We start from the raw sequence: 19,516 nt of genomic DNA, 5'->3' as shown, positions 1-19,516 counted from the left end.
AATGCATTTAATAACAGCATTAAAAAAAAAATCACCAAAAAACTGCTATCAGTGATTCTCATTAAATACGACACTGTTATTATGAGTTATCAGTTTCCATCACTTCAGCACCTGTAGGTCAGATTTATGAAAGATGTTTAACTTATGGGGCAAAATCACATCAAACGGCAAACATTTCCTTAAAGTCAGCCTTAAGAACTTTAAAAGTTAAGATTAGTTGCAAACAGGTGGGTGCATGAATGTCCTTGAGCATCATGCATTGTTTGAAAATGAGAATGGTCACTACTTTCAATCCCTGCTATTTGTACAATTATATTCAAAATGCATTTTTTTTACAACAAACTTGAGAAACTCCCCTTCATTTTCAGTGGGAACAGTGTTGTTGGTCTCCCTTTTTTTGCTAGTGCATCATCCTCTGGAGTAAAATTTGTTGTGGCAATTCCTAGGATAGAGCCGCGGTCCGTTAACCTAGATCTGTGACGGGTTGATGTTGATGTTCATGTGGCTGAACGTCACTTCGCGTAGGTCGAGCCAAATTGTCCACTCTTCTTTAAACACCCGGCACTCAGTGTCCACCTTTCTTTTCCTTGGGCCACTCATTTTAATGGAAGGATTCCAGGGTAAGGTTTGTGGGTGGCTTTAGCGTAAAACAAATTACGAGAATGCTGACGTCACAGCCCACGCTCTAAATTCGACACTAATAGAAATAGAGCGCGGAGTGCGCCATGTACGTACTACTGTACGCACTTGAGAGTCTGCACCGAGCTTTCTGACACAGCTTCCGGTAGTAAATGCGCGGGCGGGCGGTTCCCCATCTACTGGGTTAATGCTGTCATTGCAGGGAAAATGACCCACAAAAATGTTTAATAATACAATTTATTCAGGGTTGGCGGGCCAGATTAAACGGCCCAGTGGGCCGGATGTGGCCCAGGGGCCGTAGTTTGCCCATGTCATAGACGTGTTAGATGTGAAAATTTGATGTGTTGATTTGATTGAGTTTGTCCTTAATGATTTGAGACATCAGGCAAACAATGATCTAGGGCAGTGGTGTCAAAATACGGCCTGTGGGCTGGAACCGGACCGCAAGGAGGTTCGATCAGGCCTGCGTTCGATTAGGCCCGCAGGATAATTTAAAAGTGAAAAAATGCATAAAAGACACGGAATTAATATTTTTAATAATATGCTATTAATGGATTATCCGCTATGGGGCACACTGTTTTGATCAGAGTAGAAGACAACATTGTTTTGATCAGAGAAGACAGACCCAACACAGCAGACGGTAGCAATGCACCAATTGCTGCTTGTTACGACTACCTCTCCCCTACACCCTCATTAGTCAAAATGTCATTATCCAAACAGGGAAAAGTAGATATGGAGTGTAGAATTTTCAATGAAAAATGGACCATATCCTATTTATTTATTGAAATGCACGGAAAACCTTTGTGCTTGGTGTGTTTGCAACAAGTTTCAGTATTGAAGGAACATAATATTCGACGCCACTACGAGACTCTTCACAGCGAAAAATATGACGGCTTGCAAGGACAAGTGAGAAGAGATAAGATCAACGAATTGCAGGCGGGTCTGAGGAAACAGCAGTCAACTTTCATCCAGAGCTGACAAGTCAGTGAAGCAGCGGTAAAAGGCAGCTAACTCATTGCCAGTGAAATAGCATTAGCATCAAAGCCGTATTCCGATGGTAACTTTGTTAAACGTTGCATGATGAAGGCAGCTGAACTTGTATGTCCCGAGAAACGACAAGCTTTTGCTAATATTAGCCTGACGAGGAATACTATAGCAGAGAGGATTTTGGACCTATCAGCAGATTTAGACAGCCAATTGAAACAGAGTCAAGTCATTTATTGCACTTTCCGTTGCAATTGACGATAGCACTGACATCGCAGATGTGGCACAACTGGCCTTATTTATTCGTGGAGGTGATGACACATTGACTGTCACTGAAGAGTTTCTTGAGTTGGTGCCAATGATGGACACCACAACAACTGACGACATTTTAGACATTTGTCTAAGGAAATCTCAGGTGTTTCATGAAATGTTTTGTAAAACGAATGTTCATTAAATTTCAATATTTTCCTAATGTTCTTGTGCTTCTTTACACACAAAAAAAGGAAAGACATGATATTTTGGTTATTTATAGCAGACTATGGTATAATTTTAACAGTCTGGCCCACTTGACATCTACCGAGGCTGCATGTGGCCCACAATGTGAAATGAGTTTGACACCCATGATCCAGAGCCTACAGACTACGGACCGCGGGCCATCTGCGGCCCGTGGTTCATTTTTAATTGGCCCGCCGCAGCATATTCTAAAAATATATAATAATGAAATATGGCCCACACATGAAAACTTGAACTTCATTGTATTGTAGTTCTTAATTTTAACACAAGGTGGTGCTACTCAGTAGCAGCAGTCAACAAGGCAGCGTCTCCACTTAACAAAATTAATCAAAGAAAAAAGGCACGGATGGACCCAAAACAATGGCAGAAACAAAGAAACGCAAGATAGCAAGTGAATGCAGAAAATTTCAGGTACTGTGGGAAAATGAATATTTCTTCAAAGAAGTCAAAGGAAAGTGTGTCTGTTTGATTTGCAATGAAACGGTTGCGGTGATGAAAGGTTATAATGTACGACAGCATTATGAAACATCAGACATACATGTTCTACACCAGTGCTGAGTGAGAAGAGAAGGTTAAGCAAATGGCAGCTCGCCTGCTAGCTCAACAACAACACTTTTTCCGTGCTAATGAAACCCAATAAAATGCAACAATAGCTAGCTACAAGGTCGCTCAACTGATAGCGTGACATGGGAAACCTTTCTCAGATGGTGACTTCATTAAACAATGCGGGAATAATGTGCCCGGAAATTATGCTCAACAACGCGAGCATGTCCAGAAGCACGATTGTGCGGCGAATCGAAGACATGTCAGCTGACTTACAAAATCAAGTGTCACTTAAAGCTTGTGCTTTTGATTTTTTTTTCCCCATTGCACGGAGTTGACGATAACATTTGCGTTACGAAGGAGCTGCTTGATCTTAAGAGCCTTAAGGGCACAACAACGGTTAAGGACATGTTTGAAGCCGTGTCAAGTGCAATTGAGAAGATGGAACTAAAATGGGACAACCTGTGTGGAGTGACAACGGATGGGGCTCCAGCTATGGCAGGTGAGTGTAAGATGATCCGAGTTGTGTAGTCATCAAACTTTTTCACTATGACGCCAAAGTCATCTCTGTGGCCTTCTTTGGTAAAGATGAATGACTTAAATATATTTCATTCAGTTGGCTTATCAAACGAAAAACTCTATGGGGGATTAAACTTCGCCATACCAAATTGTTTTTGAAGCTGCAAATTCAGACTTGCATGAACTCACTGACACTGTCACATCATACATCAGTTTTTGTGAGGATCTGTGTGTGCAGACTAAGACCTTCTGCACGTACAACAACGACAAACCTTGGTTTACACCGAACCTTAGGAGGCTGCGCAAAGTCAAGAAGGAGGCCTACAGGAGCGACGACCGGGACCTGTTCAAGCAGACCAGAAACACACTGAACCGAGAGGTCAGGAAAGCCAGGAGGTGTTACGGGGAGAGCCTGGAGAGACACCTCTCTGCCAATCCTGATCCCTCAACAGTGTGGAAAGGCCTGCAGAGCATCACGGGCTTCAAGAAACGAACCCCCCGTCCTGTGGAGAGCCCAAGGCTCGCTAACCAGCTAAACAGGTTCTACTGCAGGTTTGATCGGTCCTCCCACACAACGGGACCTCCTGCAGCACAATCCACATACTCACCTCCCCCCACAACTGCTCTGTCCATACCTCCATCACCGTGGTCACCGACTCTCTCTCTTGCAGAGGCCGCGCCCGCACTCCAGATTCGCGAGGAGGAAGTGCGCCAGATGTTCCGGAGACAAAAGATCAGGAAGGCACCGGGCCCAGACAGCGTGTCACCTTCCTGCTTGAAAGTCTGCGCTGAGCAGCTGGCGCCCACCTTTGCACGGATCTTCAACCGTTCCCTGGAGCTGTGTGAGGTGCCCTCGTGCTTCAAGAGCTCCACCATCGTTCCAGTGGCCAAGAAGCCCGCCATCACAAGTCTGAATGACTATAGACCTGTTGCACTGACATCTGTGGTCATGAAATCTTTCGAGAGGTTAGTGCTGAACCACCTGAAGGATGTCACGGGCCCCCTGCTGGACCCCCTCCAGTTTCCCTACCGGGCAAACAGGTCGGTGGATGATGCGGTCAACATGGGACTGCACTACATCCTGCAACACCTGGACACCCCAGGAAAGTACGCCAGGATCCTGTTTGTGGACTTCAGCTCAGCGTTCAACACCATCGCTCCTGACATCCTCCAACAGAAGCTCATCCAGCTCGCGGTGCCTGCCTCCACCTGTCAGTGGATCACCAGCTTCCTGACCAACAGGAGACAGCGTGTGAGGCTGGGGAGCATCACATCTGACACCCTGACCACCAATACTGGAGCCCCTCAGGGGTGCGTCCTGTCCCCACTGCTCTTCTCCCTCTACACCAACGATTTCTCCGCAAGTGACTCTTCTGTGAAGCTCCTGAAGTATGCAGACGACACCACTCTCATCGGACTGATCCAGAACGGTGATGAGACTGCGTACAGACAGTAGGTGGAGCGGCTGGTCCACTGGTGCAGCCAAAACCACCTGGACCTGAACCCGCTCAAGACCGTGGAGATGACACTGGACTTCAGGCAAGGCCCTTCACCACTTTCACCCCTCACTATCCGCAGTAATACTATTCTCTCATCAGACACCTTCAAGATCCTGGGAACCACAATCTCTCGGGACCTGAAATGGACCGACCACATAGACTCTGTCCGGAAGAAGGCCCAGCAGAGGCTGTACTTCCTGAGACAGCTCAAGAAGTTCAACCTGCTGCGGGAGCTGCTGAAGACCTTCAAAACTGCCATCATCCAGTCTGTCCTCTGCACCTCCATCACTGTCTGGTTTGGATCGGCCTCCAAACAAGACAAGCACAGACTGCAACGGACAATAAGGACTGCAGAAAAGATAATTGGAATCAACCTACCATCTATCCAAGACTTGTACCTGTCCAGGACCAGGAAACGTGCAAGTAACATCTCAGCAGACCCTTCGCACCCAGGTTGCAGCCTGTTTGAACTACTCCCCTCCGGACGCCGTTATAGAGCTCTGTACACTAAAACCAGCAGACACAGAGACAGCTTCTTCCCCCAGGCTGTCGCTCTGATGAACTCACACCACTCTTAGAGTCTCAGAGTCATTACTGTGCAATAACATCCCGCTTTCCACACCTTTTTTGTCTACACTGTTTGTACTATGTGTCCTCTCTGCATCCATTGCAGCCTGGTCATCCTAGAAGAGGGACCCTCCCATCTGTGGTCTCTTCTCAAGGTTTCTCATTTCCCCTAGCTGGAGTTTTGAGTTTTTCCTTGCCCTCTTGGGAGTTTAAGATATGTTTAAGATCGGGGGATGTTTGAGAATATCTTTCATTTTTCACATGTCCTGAGTGTTGTTGTTAGTCACCTAAATGTTGAACAGAGGCTGTGATTTACCGAAGTCAAATTCCTTGTTTGGCACGCTCAAACATGGCGAATAAAAAACTCTTGAATCTTGAATCTTGAATTACATATGTGACAGTGAGCGCAAAGGAATGGTTTCTATGATGTGCGCAAAGGTGTGAGAAAGTGGAGGTGAAGCTGTTAAAATGCACTGTGTCAGCCACCAAGAAGTCCTCTGTGGCAAGACAGTCCAGCTGGATGACGTGATGAACATAGTTGTGAAAACTGTCAGCACAATTTGAGCGCGAGCGCTTTACCACAGAGAATTTCTAGCTTTCTCATCTGATGTCGATGCTGAATACGGGGACGTACCGTATCATTCCGATGTCCGCTGGCTTAGTCGCAGCTCCGTGCTGAAGCGGTTTTATTCTCTGAGATCACAAATTGACCAGTTTTTGAAAGAGAAGGACCAACCTCTTCATGAACTGAGTGACCCTTTATGGTTGGCAGACCTGGCATTTCTTGTTGATCTTACGGATCATCTTAACACACTGAACAAGCACCTGCAAGGCAAAGACCAGCTTGTGCCACAACTTTCCGCACACATGAAAGCATTTTGTGCTAAGCTTCGTCTTTTTGAGACGCAATTACGCAACTTCAACGTTGCACACTTCCCTGCGCTGTCCGAAATCAAATGCGCTTTCCCAAAGGCCACCATTTCTGCTAAAAAGGGAAAATATGTGTCTGTGATCACATCTCTTGTGACAGAATTCAAGCTGTTTTCAGCTCCCTTCCTGATGGATGCAGAAGAAATGGAGGAGCGTCTGCAATTAGAACTTATTGAAATGCAAAGTGATGATTCTCTGAAGAATCAACATCACCTTCTCTCCCTACCTGACTTCTACAGGAGCTTGGAAAAGGCCAAATTTCCTCTGATGCAACGCCACGCAAAAAGAATGTTGGGCCTCTTCGGCTCAACATACATATGTGAGCAAACATTTTCTCTGTTAACTGAACAAAAGCAGACTGAGAACCAAAATGACAGACAGCCATCTCTGTGATGTCCTTAGCATCTTAACCACCAAACTTACTCCTGACCTGCCAACCATCCTTCAGTCCAAAGCGCAGCAGCATTATTACCATTAAGAGCAACGTTATTCCCATTGCAGGTGAGCTAAAATATATTACACAGCATTCACATGTTCGAAAGCCCAATTACTTAATAAATTCAGTCAATTAAAGTTGAAAACATTTTCTAAATAAAATGTTAACTAATGTGTTAACAACCCCATATAACTTAACTTGGTTCCCTTATTTTTCACTGTTTAACAGGGCTGTGAAGGGGGATCACCATCCTGACTAAGAATCAATCTGAGGGTGTTGTTTTGAGAATGAGCTGCCAACACTTTTTGTAAAAAAAAAAATAATAATAATGAAAACCAGGGCTGTGGACTCGGACTCTGGAACTCAGACTCGGTCGGACTCGGTCATTTTTGCCGGACTCGGACTGATTTTGACCGAGTCCACCGAGTCCGACAATATAAAAAATACGTTCAATTTTATTTTCATCATGCTGCTGAGAATGCGCGTAGGAATACTGTCCACAGCCCTGCTTACGATCAATGCGGCCACGTTGAGTTGCACTTAGGCTAATGTTTACATTATGTACCAATGTCAAGGACGATTATGTCACCCAGCTTATATCATTGATGTGTTTCGATAGTTGTGGGGTCGTCATAATTATTTGTGTTTAGATAAATGTCTGAGCTATAATGGTGTAATTAATGATTAAAAAATATTATCTTACATGTCCTGTGTTTCAGAGTGGTTATTTAATTGGGCGAGAGTGTGTGTTTTCAAGCGTTTTGCCTCATGCCAATGGCACTCAGGGCTAAGGGTGGGCTTCAATGACTATTTTTGTAAAGCCACGCATTTAATACCATATCAAATAATATATCAGAGTGTAGGTTATGTTCCAATGTATCCACTTCTATCGGTTAAATTGTCAACCGTACATTTATGACTACGCCATGAGTGATCTACGTTATGAACTAGCACAATTCCGGTAGGGCAGGGAAAATGTTATCGATCCGACGTCCGATAGGAACGTCGCCTCACTTTTACGTCCGTGCTCTCAGCAAGGGATCCTATATAAGCCGAACCAGCCAGCGTGAAAGCAGTTGCGTTTGTTCTGGTAGATTTTGATCTAAATTAGCCTTGAATAAAGACTAAGCAGTCACATGAATTAACAGAAAAAATGGACAGCCGGACTCGGACTCGGTGGTCAAGAGGCCGGAGTCGGACTCGGTGCAAAAATCCGACCGAGTCCACAGCCCTGATGAAAACCAATTCATGGAAAGTTGTGATGTATGCAGTTTTTTTCTTTAAGTATATTCAATTATCAAACACAATTTACCTACATTTTATTGATTTTCTTAACTTAAATACATTAAAGGTTAGGCGATATATGTACTTCCTCTCCAGTGAGTGGCCCAGGCTTTTGCATATTTTTCTGAATGTTTGGGGACCCCTGATTGATTGATTGATTGATTGATTGATTGATTGATTGATTGATTGATTGATTGATTGATTGATTGATTGATTGATTGATTGATTGATTGATTGATTGGTTGATTGATTGATTGATTGATTTCAAACATATTTAAAACATGGAAAGAGAAAAAAACTTTAAAGTGCCATATCTAAATCCATACAACAAACAATAAACCAACAAACCAATAAGAAATAATGCTTGAAAAGGAGTAGGAGGAAGCATAGTTTTTAGATTCCTACCCCTTTCTCACTTGGTCCATTGAACTAATGATTCAACATATAGATCTACAACAGAACACAAATAGACACATTTTCAAAATTATTTTTCTGTTTCATTATTGCTTGTGTGTAGCCATTTGGCATGTTTAGTCCTTGTACCTGCTAAACAACATATTTGTGTCATTTTTTTTTTAAACTGTTGGATCTTTGCTTGGACTTTGCTTGAGTTCCTCACTTAGACTGTTCCATAGTTTGACCCGGTTATAGCTATACAGAAACTCTTTATGGTTGTTCTTATGTTTAAGATTTTGAAGTTGTGATTGCCTCTTCACTTATAACCTCCCTTCCAATTCCTAAATAAATATTTTCGAGTAGTAGTTGTTTTGCTTTTGCCCTATGATTGCTGTTTGACAAGATACCATGTCTGTGAATTTCAATAATTTGGGTTGTATGAAAAGTGGATTTGTGTGTTCCAAGTAGTTGACTTTATGAATAGTCCTTATTGCTCTTTTAAGCAGGATGATAAGTGGCCGTAGTGAAGTTTTGTATGTATTTCCCCAAACCTCAGCACAATAATGCAAATATAGCAAGACAAGTGAACAATAAAGTGTCCGAAGTGAATGATAATCCAGCAGTTCTTTTGCTTTGTATATGACTGCAATGCTCCTTGAAATTTTGGACTGTACGCATTTGATGTGTGGCTTCCAACTCAGCCTGTCATCGATTATAACCCCAAAAAATTTGTTTTCCTGCACCCTTCCAATTTCAGTCCCATTTATTTCTATTCGTACCTTAATGTTCGCTGTGCCTTTGCCAAATAACATAAACTTGGTATTACACACGTACATTTAATGATAATTTGTTCCAGTCAAACCATGTTTATATTTTTTTCATTTCCTCATTTAACACTGATTCCACTTGTTGGATGTTATTACCTGAACAAAAGATATTGGTACCACCTACAAAACTGACAAGTTTTAGTTCTCTAGATACTTTGCACATATCATTTATATACAAAATAAACAATTTAGGGCCTAATACTGACCCTTGTGGGACACCACAAGCTATGTCCAAATATCCAGAGCAGTGATTACCCAACTTTACAAACTGTTGTCGTTCTCTTAGATGATCCTTTATCCAGTCTAATACTAATCCCTTTATCCCATATTTTTTCTAGTTTATTGAATAGTATATTATGATTAATTGTCTCAAAAGCTTTTTTGAGGTTGATGAATACTCCTATTGCATGTCTTTTGTTGTCTATTGCATCTGTGATTTCCTCAATTGATCCCATTAATGCCTGTGCTGTTGATCTGTTAACCCTAAAGCCATATTCGTTCTCTGCAAATAATTTATGTTTTTCCAAAAATCCATCCATTCTACAGTTAAAAAGTGTTTCCAATATTTTTGAGAGTTGTGGCAATATTGATATAGGTCTGTAGTTTTTAAAGTTGTGTTTGCTTCCAAGTGGAATGACCTTAGCAATTTTGACCTTAGGACTTCATTAGAGGACACTGATGAAGGCGAAAGTACACGCCGAAACATGTCAGGTAAATAAAACAACCTAAATCATTTGTCTGTGATAAAAGAACGAGTCAACTAATTTATAAGTGAAGACAAAATTAACTTAATACAACAATCAATATATTAATGTTATAATCCCCGCAAATAAAGATAATTTTGTTGCCTTTTTGTATTATTACGCTTTCTATCCATTCTATGGACTTGTCAATGCTACAACCAGGAGCTCTATAGACACAGCTTATATAGTACACATCTTTTTTCTTTTCAACACAAATCTGTATTGTGAGACATTCAAGAACGTCGTCCACCACCTGTGTCATAGCCTCTACAATCTTGAAATTCAAATTCAAATCAACATAGATTGCAACACCACCCCCACCTTTACTCTGTCTGTTATGTATGAATTCATAGCCTTCCATGTTAAAATGCATTTCCTTCTCAGCCGTAATCCAGGTCTCAAAAACAGTAATTATATTAAATGGTTGTTTGAATTTGTTTAATTACTCCCTACCAAAGTTTTTATATAGACTTCGGCTATTGAAATGGATAATAGATAGCTTATCCTTAGTTAAGATGTCCTTTGATGCAATTCATCTCATGCAACTAGTGAAAACACAGAGCGCACAGCTCTAAAATCAGCAGAAAGACTGATGCTAATTCTATGAAAATCATAGACACGCAATAATATGAAAGTGAAATACAGTTTATTATTTTAGCGTCATCTCAAGCTTTCCGCTTTACTGTGTCCGTCGTTTCCATAGATTGAAGGAACTGAACCAAATCCTTCTGATGAAAGATTTCTGAAACACTCGTCCTTGAACAAGCAGGACTTTACCCACAGATGTGGGAACACTGCTTAAAAAATGAAATTTGACTAGGCACTTCTTTGAGGTTCTAATGCTGGGGGGACGTGCAATGAATTGTGATTTAGGGCTATACAAATAGACTTGACTTGACTTGACTTGACTTGACTTGACTTCTTCACTTCACTTCACTTCACTTCACTTCACTTCACTTCACTTCACTTCACTTCACTTCACTTCACTTCACTTGAATTGAATTGAATTGAATTGAATTGAATTGAATTGAATTGTGTGGATTGATGCATCCAACAACGGAACATTTTAATCCCTCCACTTCGGCTTTCTTGAGGTTTTTGGACTACAAAAGTCTCTCTGAGTAATAATGATGGCGGATTTGTTTGGCTGCACCCATTACCTTATTTGGTAATCCCGCCCCAACGGATGTGATGTAATAGATAAAAATACGTAATAGAAAAAGGAGAAAACTGAACGGAGTAAAAAATAGCCCCCAAACAGATCATAAAAGTATCTCTGCAGCACCTGGAAGGATAGATTACACTTTTCTACAATCTTGGAGACTCCAAGTACATAAGATGAATACAAAAGCAAAACAAATGGATTTTCCATGATACGTCTCCTTACAACACATCATTAAAACAGTGAATTTATGATCTACATGCCTTGACATTGATTTGGCGCTGAATCTATGAACGCGGAGGTGGAGAGGAGGTGCATTGTTTGTAAAGGGAATCCCATCCACCCATCCATTTTCTGAACCACTTAGTCCCCACGGGGGTCGCGGGTGTGCTGGAGCCTATCCCAGCCGTCATCGGGCAGTAGGCGGGGGACACCCTGAACCGGTTGCCAGCCAATCGCAGGGCACACAGAGACAAACTACCATTCACACTCACAATTAGGGACAATTTGGAGTCTTCAATCGGCCTACCAAGCATGTCTTTGGGATGTGAGAGGAAACCGGAGTGCCCGGAGAAAACCCACGCGGGCCCGGGGAGAACATGCAAACTCCACACAGGAAGGGCCAGAGGTGGAATCGAACCCACACCCTCCTAACTTTGAGGCGGACGTGCTACCCAGTGCGCCACCGAGCCGCCGTAAAGGGAATCCCCTTCCATAAAAAAAAATAAAAAAAATCCGGTAGCTGCATTTTGTCAGTGTTTTCCTTTTTTTTTTTTTTTTTTTCCATTGGTAACCCCTCGTAGCCCCCTTAGCAACACTAGCAGTTTTTATCGTCTCTCTATTCCTCAACCTGGACCTATGGTTGATCTCGGCACTTTGAATTCCTATGCCAAGTCAATCATACGAATGCTTCTTTCATACTTGTCCAACATTGCCTTTTCCAGCTCTATCGTTCTTGCCACTTTCCTCTTCTGCTTTTCTCCTGAGTCTTTCTTGGGACCCATCTTTTTCTCTAGTACAGTGCAGCCTTACAGCGGTCTACCACCCACCAAACAACGCCAACCAGCGCCGACTAGCGTGAGGTAGAACGACCTCTATTTTGTTTACAATAGCCACGTGTGTCGGGTTCGTTTTCGAAGTTTCTGTGTCAAAGATTTCCCGACATTTTGAGTTGAAAACCGAATATGTTGAGTTCCGAGGCAGTTGACTTCCAGGGTTCCACTGTATAGCTCCTGTATTTTAAACTGCCGAGCACAAAACAAAGCCATCCCGCCTCCCGCACTCATAAAAGTTTAAATAAAGGCAACAACAATAATGGCTTGTATCAAGAAATACTCTCAAGTGACTGAAGGCAAAAAAATGCCATGGATAATGTGGAGAAGATGCAAATGCAAGTTGTACACGAGATTCAAACCTATAATTTTTTAACATTGACGCAGACATTCTAACCACAACTTCAATTGAAGGAAGAAGTAAAATGTCAAGACAGATGAAGTGTGACTTTTTCCTATACAGAAGTAACTTGTATAAATGTTGAGTCACTTCTGTTCACACAGGATGCACACGAGGTGTCATTGTGACAAACAACTGACAAACAGCAGACAGGTGTTACAGAAAAGTACAAACAAAGCTGTGGTCTTTTTATTTAATTAACGTTTATTTTCTTTCAAATAGTAAACCAAACAAAAACAAGTAATTACCAATACAGGTTGTGAAATATTTAGTATTTTAGCTCCATAAATAATTACATATATTCAAATAAACTTTAAGTTTGTATTTAAAATAAACCAATGATTCAGAATCTGGACTGGCCTTGTCAAGTTTTCAACAGTTCACATGTGAAGGAAATGAGGAAGTGGTGACTGTATTCACTGTTGGGGACATTACCTATTCATCTTAAGAATAGAGACTAGAGAATAGATCTTTATTGTCATTGTCACATGTACAACGAAATTAAAAGTCCCAACCGATCAGTGCATCTGCTAAAATAAAAAATACAATCTTAAATAATGTTTCCAAAGTTTGAGCTTTCAGTCTGCTGTGTTGAAGCTCAGTTGCTAGCCCGTTGCGCCAAAGGAAGTTTCACACTGTTACAAATCATCCACAGATTTACGATTCAAAACCATATTAACAATAAAAATGGCTAAACTTGGCAGGGGAAATGTGTTTTTGGAGTGGTGACACCACATATCGTCATCAGCGTGCAGGTACGTGGTGTGTGTGTGTGTGTGTGTGTGTGTGTGTGTGTGTGTGTGTGTGTGTGTGTGTGTGTGTGTGTGTGTGTGTGTGTGTGTGTGTGTGTGTGTGTGCTCAATGTGCGTGCTCAATGTGAGTGAGTGGAGTGAGGTATTAAGTTACCCATTCCACACGATAGAACACCTTTGTAAGCATCTATCAAGTACCTATCTATTTATGTTACCTTCAGAGACAGTTTAACCAATCAATCAATCAATTAAATTTTCAGTCAACCAACCAATCAAACAATTAATTAATCTACCCAATCTATCTGTAACTGTCAGTTTCAGCCTTATGCAACTTTTTTCAGTTTTATATTGTGAACACATTGTCATTTATTTCCGTTCATTTAGCAAAAAGGTTTAATTCATATAGAAAAGTAAAGAGAAGTATGAGAGAAACAGATCATAACTAATTGATGTAAAAAACAGCATAAAATGATTTTGCATTGTGATATTAAAAACGTGTATGCACAATTTGCCTAATAATTCTGCACACAGTGTATACATACGTACTATGTATATACATTATATGTATATACAAACATATCTACAAGATATTATTCCTTCCATCAATCCATCCATCTACTCAAACCCGAAAAATCCATCCATCCATCCATCCATCCATCCATCCATCCATCCATCCATCCATCCATCCATCCATCCATCCATCCATCTATCCATCCATCATCTGTACTATGCCGTTAAATCAAGGGTGTCAGTGGACTTGAATTTACTTTACCCTCCTATCGTCCTAAAAAATAATCACAGATTTGGTCCTTGGGGTCAATTTGACCCCAGGCACATTTACCTTTAAAAATTAATTTACAGAATTTTGTTGCCCAACGTTTTGTGAAAGGCACTTTATTTTATTCGTTGAATACATAAATATCCCCATGAAGATCAGTGAGCTGACCTCTCTAGGTCTCCATCAGGTCCAATCTTTAAATTACAATTATTTTATTTTGAAGTTTTCATACAAATCTTCTCAAATTTACTTCTCAACTTTAATGATCGCACGTCTGGTTTTGGTGATGACGTAATATGACAGAAGGATATGACTTGGTTTTTTTATCTAATTTTTGTAATATATTTGTGGTTAATTACTGTAACATATCACTCACCCATCCTCTTTTTGGTATCTGGGCTTGGGACTGGCTGCCCATATGTTTATCCCTTATTTGGCTGCTTTACTAGGCATATATTGTCGGAATGGACAGCGCCCACAAAACGCAACTAAGGACTCATCAACAGTTACGTAGGGGCCTGGAGCAGGGGTAAACGCAGCACCCACTTGACACACACATCCTTTATTGCCGCAATTTTGTCACATTCTCGTCTGCCCCGCCTTGTTTGTTTGTTATCAAAGTGTATGACGCGGGACAAAACGTGTAATGTCTTAAGAGACTTGGTGGAAGGAAATATTGCTCTTCCCATCACAGCATCCCAAAAGCTTGCTGTTTCTTCACCTTTTGATTTGTAAACGCCTGCCAAAATTAGCAAGCCAATGTAGGCTTCCAAGTCAACTACATCCAAGTCTTTCCAACTGTCCCCATGCACTCGCTTTACCTCTAAATTTGTCATCCCAAGAACAATATTTCTGATTGAAGAATGAAGAGCTCCAATGATGACTTGATGTCAACATGGCTAACTACATATCTGGTGGGTCCTGGAACCATTTTTGAACCACCTGAAGGATGTCACGGGCCCCCTGCTTGACCCCCTCCAGTTTGCTTACCGGGCAAACAGGTCGGTGGATGATGCGGTCAACATGGGATTGCACTACATCCTGCACCATCTGGACACCCCAGGAACGTACGCCAGGATCCTGTTTGTGGACTTCAGCTCGGCGTTCAACACCATCGCTCCTGACATCCTCCAACAGAAGCTCATCCAGCTCGCGGTGCCTGCCTCCACTTGTCAGTGGATCACCATCTTCCTGACCAACAGGAGACAGCATGAGGCTGGGGAGCATCACATCTGACACCCGGACCACCAATACTGGAGCCCCTCAGGGGTGCGTCCTCTCCCCACTGCTCTTCTCTCTCTACACCAACGATTTCTCCTCAGGTGACTCTCCTGTGAAGCTCCTGAAGTATGCAGATGACACCACTCTCATCGGTAATGAGACTGCGTACAGACAGGAGGTGGAGCGGATAGTCCACTGGTGCGGCCAAAACCACCTGGAGCTGAACCCGCTCAAGACCGTGGAGATGACAGTGGACTTCAGGCGAGACCCTTCACCACTTTCACCCCTCGCTATCCGCAGTAATACTATTAAACAATTCAACAAGACCAAGGAAATTGTGTTTGACTTCCGTAAGGGTCACACCCAATACCTGCCATCGACGGTGCTGTGGTGGAGAGGGTGAGCAGCACCAAATTCCTGGGGGTGCACATCAGTGAGGACCTCTCCTGGTCCGCCAACACCGCGTCACTGGTGAAGAAAGCTCAGCACCGCCTGTACTTCCTGCGGAAACTCAGGCGAGCAAGTGCTCCTCAGGCCGACATGACTACATTGTACCGTGGCACCATTAAGAGCGTCCTCTCCAGTTGTATCGCTGTCTGGGGTGGGAGCTGCACTGAATACAACATGAAGGCCCTGCAGCGCATAGTGAACATGGCTGTTAAGATTATTGGTGCTTCACTCCCCTCCCTGAAGGGCATTTACGCCTCCCATCTCGCCCGCAAGGCGGCCACGATTGTGAGTGATGTGAGTCACCCCGCTCACTCTCTGTTTGATCTTCTGCCCTCTGGGAAGAGGTACAGGAGCCTGTGCTCCCGCACCGCCAGACTCACCAACAGCTTCATTCTCCAGGCTGTTAGGATCCTGAACTCTCTTCCCCTTTCTGCGTAGCATCCTGTACTTATTTATTGTGTTATTTGTTTATTTATTATTTATTCATCAGTCTTATTTATTCATTGATTGTGCCTTCTCTCTTGTGTTGTTTACTTGTATGTACATTGTGAACTATGTCTTGTCACCGTGGGATAGTGGGAACGTAATTTAGATCTCTTTCTGTGTCTTGGCATGTGAAGAAATTGAAAATAAAGCAGACTTTGACTTTTTGACTTTGATTCTCTCCACAGACACCTTCAAGTTCCTGGGAACCACAATCTCTCGGGACCTGAAATGGACCGGCCACATAGACTCTGTCCGGAAGAAGCCGCAGCAGAGGCTGTACTTCCTGAGACAGCTCAAGAAGTTCAACCTGCCGCGGGAGCTGCTGAAGACCTTCTACACTGCCATCATCCAGTCTGTCCTCTGCACCTCCATTACTGTTTGGTTTGGATCGGCCTCCAAACAAGACAAGCACAGACTGCAATGGACAATCAGGACTGCAGAAAAGATAATTGGAATCAACCTCCCATCTATCCAAGACTTGTACCTGTCCAGGACCAGGAAACATGCAAGTAACATCTCTACAGACCCTTTTCACCCAGGTTGCAGTCTGTTTGAACTACTCCCCTCCAGACGGCGTTAGAGAGCTCTGTACTCCAAAACCAGCAGACACAGAGACAGCTTCTTCCCCCAGGCTGTTGCTCTGATGAACTCACACCACTCTTAGAGTCTCAGAGTCATTACTGTGCAATAACATCCTGCTCACCACACCTTTTTTGAATTGTCTACACTGTTTGTACTATGTGTCCTCTCTGCATCCATTGCAGCCTGGTCATCCTGGAAGAGGGACCCTCCCATCTGTGGTCTCTTCTCAAGGTTTCTCATTTCCCCTAGCTGGAGTTTTGAGTTTTTCCTTGCCTTCTTGGGAGTTTAAGATCAGGGGATGTTTGAGAATATTTGCCATTTTTCACATGTCCTGAGTGTTGTTGTTTGTCACCTAAATGTTGAACAGAGGCTGTGATTTACCGAAGTCAAATTCCTTGTTTGTTACGCTCAAACATGGCGAATAAGAACTCTTGAATCTTGAATAATATTGGGAGAGCGAAGCCTACCCTGCTGATTCAGTGGGAAAAATGACCACATTATCTTTCAATTTTTGGAAGCGATAGTGTCTGATCGTTGAGGGACAACAGGAGGGTCAAAACTCTCATTCTCATCAGATGAGAACACCTCAAAATCAGGGTCTTCCTCAAAACAGTCCTGTTTCAGAGACAATCTCCTTTATGTCACTTTCACTGTCAAAGAGCTGTTCCATAACCTCTTAGACAGTAAACCTTTTTCTAGATGACATTTTCAAAGATAGCAATATACTCAATGAGGAAGGATTTAGATAAAGGACTGCCATGCAAGCTTTCATATGTTTGCACCTCCCTGATTTTGCATGAACCATCAATGTCCTTGCGGAACAACCCGCCCTCCACAGTGCGTAAAAAAATCTGTTTTACTTTGACAAGTGTGAGTACAGTAGGTCTCGTTCACCCACGCACGCATGCACCCACGCACGCACGCACATACACACACGCACACACACATGCGCATGCACGCACACACACACACCGTCATGCGCATGAGGTGGGAAATCTCAACGTTCTCTTGGTAATAGGAAACTAGAATAAAAATAAGCAATGTATAATATAATAAATAAAATGTTTCAACTCAAATGTATCAACTCTGCACCTGCAGCTGTGTGAATGTTACGTCACACACACTGACAGAGACGTTTGAACAGCTAAAAGAGCTTGGGGTCAAATTGACCCCAGAGGACGACCAATGCGTGCAATATGTGTTCAGTACATTGAAAAAATATTATCCTTAAAAAAATATGGAAAATATATGGATTAAGAGGCAAAAAATAAAAGTCAACTACTTGTATTTTATATTTTTTAATGATAAGCATTTAATGGGGTCAAATTGACCCCTAGGATGATAGGAGGGTTTACTTAAACGTGTTCTTATTAGACAAAGTGATAGGTCATAAAAACATTCCAGATTGAGGTCTTTGTAGTCTTTCCTGACTCATTGGAAATTAAGATAGATCGACATATTCATAGCATAGATATGTTCACCTGCTTGTCCGCTGACACTGCTCGATCGGCATTTGACCGGATACGTCCGCTTAGTAGGGTCCCGGTGATCTCTGCCCGACCAGCATCCGTAATCTCTGGGGGTTCGTTCGGCACTTTCCACCAGCAGCTTTTGTGATTCCATTCAAGAAAGCGACGCGCTGTTTTTTCCGAGCTTTGGCCCCGCAATTGAAAAAGTAATGTAGCGTATCGAAGTATCAGGCAAGTCGTGGCTTGTAACTGACTCTTTATTGAACAACAACAGTAATTCTTAACAACCGCGCCAAGAGATCGAGTGCGTCAAGTCTCCCTCGCACAACGCGCACCGCCCACCCCCTTCCCCTCCCCATGCCTTCACGGCCTCCCTCGTCAATCGGACTGCCGAACACTACATATACACAAGTTGCTACAGTAATCATTTAATTGCTAGGTATGCGAAGTGTCACTGTGGAACAATTTTCAAACATTATTACAAATTCTGATCTCTTCAAGGGGAACATACCAAGGAATGACTGCTTTTCCTCTGTCCTATGAGTGTCACCTTACATTGACTTCCTACCCTCTCGACTCCACCTCCACGGTCTGCTTGTGTTGCAATTTGTCGTCCAAGAAAAAAGCTTACTGGGACGAAAAAAATAAGTGATCAGCATTCAAAGGGAACCGTGTCTGTGTTAACGCACTCTTTACGGTGGTGGGTGGGGGTGAAAATACAAACTGTAAAATAAAAACGGCGACGGAAAAAGGCAGCGCTAGCTCACACATTTGGAAAGATAATCAGATGCTAAGGGCGTCTTGGACACTAGAGGGTGCCAAAACCCAGTGAAAATGCACTTTTAATATACAGTGATCCCTCGTTTTTCACGGGGAATGCATTCCAGAACCACCCGTGAAAAACGAAGATCCGTGAAGTAGAAACAGTATATACATTATTTAGCAATTTAAACATCACATTGGTGTATTGCAAGTAAATTAAAAGTGTGGTTTAACTTGCAAAGCAATGCAAAGTGTCTACTTTCAGAATTACCACACGACACTAACCCAGGGGAAAACATGCATTGTGAAACCAAAGTGAGTCATGGTTGCGCGTGAATCTCCATTTGAATTGTGATCCAGTACATAATATTATAGCTTTTTAAACCCTCCCCAATACTTTTACACTCCATAAACCTTTCCATTCCCTTAACACTAGGACTACCAGCATTTTCACACTACTCCTTTTTCTACCAAGTACTGCCAAAGCGCTGGGGTTACTTTCCATCTCATCAGGCCACCTTT

At 42.6% G+C, this 19,516-nt stretch overlaps 1 protein-coding gene across 11 annotated transcripts in view; it reads right to left on the bottom strand.

The window, feature by feature from the left end:
• Positions 1 to 18,794, bottom strand: part of tpcn2 (two pore segment channel 2) — a 145,515-nt gene extending 126,721 nt beyond the window's left edge. For 9 of the 11 annotated variants that reach the window (XR_015857502.1, XR_015857506.1, XR_015857503.1 and 6 more), the window contains exon 1: positions 18,245 to 18,579. Coding sequence is in view for 1 of the 11 variants with exons in the window: in XM_088371121.1 (XP_088227247.1) it covers positions 18,245 to 18,386 (142 nt within the window). In the remaining 10 variants the exon portion in view is untranslated. Of the gene's footprint in view, positions 1 to 18,244; positions 18,580 to 18,743 lie in introns of those variants that run through there. The other 2 variants (XR_015857511.1, XM_088371121.1) reach the window with 2 other exon arrangements.
• Positions 18,795 to 19,516: the final 722 nt, after the last annotated feature.

Source organism: Syngnathus floridae, chromosome 3 (assembly GCF_059516105.1).
Source record: "Syngnathus floridae isolate MCC-2025c chromosome 3, RoL_Sflo_1.0, whole genome shotgun sequence".
NCBI lineage: Eukaryota > Metazoa > Chordata > Actinopteri > Syngnathiformes > Syngnathidae > Syngnathus > Syngnathus floridae.
Note: the sequence above shows the minus strand (reverse complement) of the source record. Positions and strands in the feature narration are given on the sequence as shown.